The sequence below is a fragment of the Mercurialis annua genome, linkage group LG5 (assembly GCF_937616625.2).
Source record: "Mercurialis annua linkage group LG5, ddMerAnnu1.2, whole genome shotgun sequence".
NCBI lineage: Eukaryota > Viridiplantae > Streptophyta > Magnoliopsida > Malpighiales > Euphorbiaceae > Mercurialis > Mercurialis annua.
The window spans coordinates 16,932,119-16,938,366 of record NC_065574.1 but is presented as its reverse complement, the minus strand read 5'-3'; the positions used below and the strand labels follow the sequence as shown (position 1 = coordinate 16,938,366).

The 6,248-nt window shown below is 36.1% G+C and overlaps 1 protein-coding gene across 1 annotated transcript; it reads left to right on the top strand.

Moving 5' to 3' along the window:
* Positions 1–1,783: 1,783 nt before the first annotated feature.
* On the top strand, positions 1,784–2,275 carry LOC126681596 (uncharacterized). The gene has a single exon (XM_050377144.1). It carries the CDS (start codon positions 1,784–1,786, stop codon positions 2,273–2,275), a length of 492 nt encoding a protein of 163 aa, XP_050233101.1.
* Positions 2,276–6,248: the final 3,973 nt, after the last annotated feature.

Sequence of the window (6,248 nt, the reverse complement as noted above, 5' to 3'; positions counted from 1 at the left end):
AATAGCTAGTATTGATTATGGTGTGTTTAGCCAGGGGATGGTAGTGGATGCTAATGATAGTAGTGCTTTAAATGATGATGTTTCTGATATGGAGATAAAGAATGCCATGTTTGATATTGGGAGTGATAAGGCTCCAGGGCCTGATGGCTATGGGAGTCTCTTTTTTAAAAGAGCTTGGGGAATTGTTGGAAATGATGTATGTAAGGCTGTTAAGGACTTCTTTGAGAATGTTAGGCTGTTAAAGCAAATTTATGCTACTGTAATTACTATCATTCCTAAAGTAGTAAACGCAGAGAAGCTGAGGGAGTTTAGACCTATATCCTGTTGTAATGTAATATACAAGTGCATCACTAAGATTATAGCTGCTAGACTAAGAAAGTGTCTTAGCTATTTAGTTGATAAATCTCAATCTGCTTTTATCCCAGGTACGAAAATTGGGGATAACATTCTTACGGCACATGAGCTTGTGTTTAATTAACATAGAGTAAAGGGGAGAGGTGATTGTGCTATAAAGATAGACCTCAGGAAGGCATACGACTATATTCAATGGGACTGTATTGAAGAGATATTGATAGGGTTAAAATTTCCTCCTAAGTTTATTCACTGGATTATGTTATGTGTGAGGACTCCATATTATTCAGTAATGATAAATGGTCAACTTGAGGGGTTCTTTAAAGGGGCTAAAGGAATTAGGCAAGGTGACCCAATGTCACCTTTATTATATGTGATTGTAATGGAATATCTATCTAGAGCCTTAATTGCTAGATGTGATGATAACTTTGGGTACCACTTTGGGTGTAAGGAGCTGAAGATCAAGAATATGGCTTTTGCTGATGATTTATTCATTTTCTGCAAAAGTAATTTGATTAGTATCAGGCAGGTTGTAAAGGTGCTCAATCACTTCCATGAGATTTCTGGGCTACAAATTAATGCACAGAAGAGTAGCATATACTTCAGTGGAGTATAGGAGGGTCTTAAAAATGATATATTGCAGGAAATTGGGTTCCAGGAGGGGACACTACCAATTAGATATCTGGGGGTGCCATTGATAAGAAAGAGGCTGAGCAAGATAGATTGTGGGGATCTGATAATTAAAATAACAAAAAGAATTGATCACTGGACTACCAGATACCTCTCATATGCTGGCAGACTACAACTAATTAAAGCTGTACTTTTTAGTATGCAAGTGTCTTGGAGCACTATGTTTGTCTTACCAGTAGCAGTGACAAAAGGACTGGAAAGAATATGCAAGAACTTTTTATGGAAAGGATCCTCAGAATATAAACATGGAAATTTGGTTGCTTGGAAAGAGGTTTGTAAAAGCAAAAAAGAAGAGGGTTTGGGAATCAGGGACATTGGATTGTGGAATAAATGTGCTGTCATGAAGCATGTTTGGGACCTGCTGGCTAACAAAGAAACATTGTGGGCTCACTGGATTATGAGAAACAAGTTGAAATTAATGAGTTACTGGGGTATCATAAAACCTCCAAGTGCAAGCTGGAACTGGAGAAGTTTAATAAAGCTGAGAGATTAGTTAAAAGACAGTTTTAGATATGATCTTGGAAAAGGGGAGTGCTCTTTTTCGTTAGATCCGTGGATAAATGGAAAGTCCCTAAAACACCTGTATCCGGAGATGTCCATATCTGATGCATATGTTCCTAAACAAGCAAAGGTTAATGAGTTTGGATTATAGGGAGATGGAGGCTGCCTGACCCAATGAATAACCAAACTGAGGAGGCATGTGATATGATTAAACTGAGGTATAAAGTTGATAGAGAGAAAGATGACTGCATTAAGTGGAAGCATGAAAAAAAATGGTAAATTATCCATTAGCTCAGCTTATGAACATTTTATAATCCATTATCCAGTTGTGTTGTGGTGGAAAGTAGTTTTGAATGCAGGTTATGTCCCTAAGCACTCCTTCATTTCATGGCTTGCAATTAAAAATAGACTCAAAACTAAGGATAAGCTGAGTATTTGGGGTGTGACGGATAATGATAGATGCATGTTCTGTAATAGAGAAGCAGAGACAGTAGAGCATTTGTTCTTTGAGTGTATATTGTCAAAGAGTATTATGGGAAAAGTCCTGCATTGTTGCCTGATTGATAGAGGGGTGTATAGATGGAGAAGAGAACTGTCTTGGATGTCGAGGAAAGCAGTGGGAAAGAGCTTGTTAGCTAGAGTGAGACGAACTGCATTTAACTGTAGTGTATATAATATTTGGAAAGGGAGAAACAAAAGTATTTTTGGAGATAGAAGAGTTGAGGAAACATAGATCATTACTGCAATTAAAAGAGATATGCTGCTTAAAATTTTATCACAGGATTGATAATTCTGAGATATTTGTACAGATATACCAAAAGTGGCAGAGTATAGCATAGTTTACATATAGTTGTTGATTGTTGGTGGGGTTGTGAGTCTTGTTTCTGCTAGTTTACTGTGGCAGGAACTGGATTTTAGAGTTATAATTATGCTGATTTTGAGCTTTTAATTCCATTTTGGTGCATTTTACCAAAAACAAAAATAGAGTTAATTCCATACAAAATCACTATCTTTACACATTTTTTTATTTTAATCACGTCCTTTAAAAGTTGTCATATAAATCACCACCTTTCATTTTTGTTGCAAATCTATCATCGATGTGAAAATTCGGTGTATTTTTGCTGGCTCGAACACCAGAATCGACAAGAAAATAGGAAAAGAAGGATGTTCTTTATTTAATCAGGGCATTGATCAGAGTAGAGCACATATTTGGGAGAGGAAAGCCACCGGATTTTCACATAAGTTATAGATTTGCAACAAAATAAAAAGTTCTAATTTATATGACAACTTTAAAGGACGTGACTAAAATAAAAAATCGTGTAAAAATGATAATTTATATGGAGTTAACCTTAAAAAATATGTAAAGTATAGGGATCTTGGGATGAGTTTTACTGTATATATATATATATATATATATATATATATATATATATATATATATTACATCAGTGTAGCGCGCGTGCGGTCCAGAATATCTAACGGTATCGCCAACTTATTATTGCCTTAAACTTCCTTGGCCCAGAAGGCCATAATCCCTCTAAGAAGATGGCCGCGGAGGTGTACCTCCGTATAGCTAGTTAACAGGTTGAGGTCTCGTTCGTTAACAAAATTAACTAGAAAAACCGCTCCACCAACTAAGAAGGTCATGTACCACTATCCATAGAATCCAGAAAAGAGCTCCCAATCTGTTAATCCTTACTATGTCTAGACCTGGTAAGTTTCCCCATGTTAATTCAAATTACGCCTCAGGTTCCACTCCTGGTGGTGCCCTTCCGTCAATTCCTTCTTGTTCCAGCCTTAAAACCATACTCCCTCTAAAATCCAAAGACTTTGATTTCTCATAAGGTTCTAGCAGAGTCCTAAAAGCAACATCTGTCAATTCCTGATCGGCATCGTTTATGGTTAACACTAGGACGGTATATGATTGTGTTCGAGCCCCCAACTTTCTTTCTTAATTATTGAAAACATCGTTGGCAAATGCTTTCGCAATTGTTTGTCTTTCATAAATCCAAGAATTTCACCTTTGACTATGAAATACAAATGCCCCCGACTGTCTGTGTTAATCATTTCTCCAAACCGGAAAGCCAACATAATATAACCCAAATCCTATAATGTTATCTGATAAGACTCTATTTTACGTGATTTTTATATTATCTTTATTACGTATTTTAATCCTTTGTACGTAAAATAGAGGAGTTTATGATTACTTTTACTCTTTTTGTAATTTTTAGTATAAAGTGTAAATAATTAACATTTGTAGAGTATTTTTGGATAAAACAGAGTTTAATTGAAAAATAGCCAAGCTAGACTGATTTGAGTCAAGAAAAAGACGGTTAACCAAAACACGAGTTAAATCAGTCAACAACCAGTCAAACCAAGAAAAGAACCCAAACCGGAAGCTCAGCCGGTGCCTGACTGGCCCCCGACATTAGACCGGTTCCAAGCCGGTCCAGCTTCTGCCTAGTAAAAATAGGCCGAACCAGCTCTGGACTGATGCTCGATGCCAAGCCGGTTCCAGGCCGGTTGAGCCTCTGAATGTGATCAAGTTGTCCGTTTTGGACACTTCCGGAAGCTTTTCTAGGAGCATATTAACTCCCATATCAATACATCGTTGGTTCACACTCAAGATGAAAATTTCCCTTGACTTGCACACAAAGAAATGAGCTTTGTCAACACTCCATCTCATTATGGAAATGAGATATGTAAGCTTGACTTCAATCAAGCTACACAAGACGAGAAATAGACCAAACTTGGATCCCACTCAAGATGAGCTAAGGACAGAAGCTCTCCTATGGCTTGGCTACCACTCCTTTCATGCTTATAAATAGGACACATTTGTGTAGAGAAATATTCATTCACTAACACTTGCAATTGTGTAAACAATTACTCTGAGATAGTTTTTTTTTAACCAATGTCCTCTCTTTATTTCTCTTATATGTTCTCAAGGTACAACAATTTCATTGTTATTTAAAATATGAGAATGGATTGTTAAACCTTTAAACTAGAATTAGGGATGTATCCTACTTAGAGGGGAATTTTTGATTATATATTAGTACATCTCATTAATTTTGTTAAACAAGATTCTTTTTAATCTCTTATAATGATCATGAATATTAAGATTAACTATTTTATATTTTTATCCTAAAATTCATGTGGAGGACGTGTCGATGAAGCATGAATCTGGATTTAGAATTTAAAAACAATTTACTTAAAAATAGAGATATGTCTAAGAAATTGTGACGGCGCTAATTGTTTTGCTTAATGGGTTTAATTAATTAATATGGTAATTAATAAATATTCAGAATTAATTTAACACGAGCTCGTGTCTCGAGAGAGAATGAACATATCTTAGAAACAATTGTCATGAATTTTTTTTGAGATGTATTATTAAATATGATAGAAATTTCCCTCGACTATTGTGAAACCCAAAATCATAGTTGTTTTAAATGCTGATATTTTATCCAAAATATTCTTTCACTTTACATTATTTAATTATTTGTGTTCAACATGAATCAAATTAACAGAATGGTTACTTTACAAAAGATAAATTAAATAACATTTTAAAGAGTTCGTCCTTTGTGGATTCGACCTCGGAATACTGCAAGTATTACTTGCTACAATTGATTTTGTGCACTTGCAGAATTAACCGATCATTATCCCACACTAATGTATATAGAGCATAGGCTTCCTTTAAGCACTATAATTTCTTCAAAGTACTAGCCAAGGTCCAACTATAAGCTTTTTAAATTCCCTCCAATGGATCTTTGTTAAGTGATTTAGATTGTACTCATTCCAATTACCAGATTCGAAAAGCTCGGTATTCTTATTTATTCTCACTATCTCCCTGTGTCAAGATTGGGTAATTTATACGCCTGTTGCGGTTCCTTGGATGTGGTATCCGTTTCTTAACTCCCTCTCTAAAATTGAATCCTAATGCCCCTTCACCCGTCACCAACATGGTACGTCTCTATCCTAACATTGAAAGTTAATACAGCAGAAATTTGAATGATGCGTCGCTAGCAAGATGACCATGCAATCCGTCGAGTTATCATGAATCATCAAAGTGATGGGCAGACCCCGCGTCAGCCTTTTTAATAAATATATCCCTTTCATAAGTCGGGGGTCTATTGCACGTATTAGCTCTAGAATTAGTACGGTTATTCGAATAGTACCATCAGAAAAACTATAACTAATTTAATGAGCCATTTGAAGTTTCACAGTCTGAATTAATTCATACTTACACATGCATGGCTTAATCTTTGAGACAAGCATATAACTCATGAAAAGATCAACCAGGCATAATTTCTTTAGGACATCAATGCTCGCATGAATTATGATAAGCCAAAAATGCCACTTGTAGGGAAAAGAATACATGCATGGCAATCTTTCATGAAAAGGGACAATGGTGGATGCCGACAACATCTACCCAAGTGGTATTCCGCATCTAAAAGCACAACCAGCCTACAATAGGACTAAATAGCCAAATTGTCAAGGTAGTAGCAAGTATACCGCTACAGTGATCCCCACACCCCATGGGCAGGACACAATGCAAAGAAAGGATCACAATAACTTAAAATTCCACTTGCATAGGGTATGCAACACAGAATCCTAGTCATTTAAAGCCCATTGTAGAGACGAAATGGCTTGAAAGAAGTGAAAAAAAACGCAAGGCGGCATTTCCCTGCAAAAGCACGGAGCCTGCCAAC

Coding starts and splice junctions, on each gene's coding strand:
- LOC126681596 (XM_050377144.1), top strand. CDS start 1,784: ATGACTGCATTAAGTGGAAGCATGAAAAAAAATGGTAAATTATCCATT.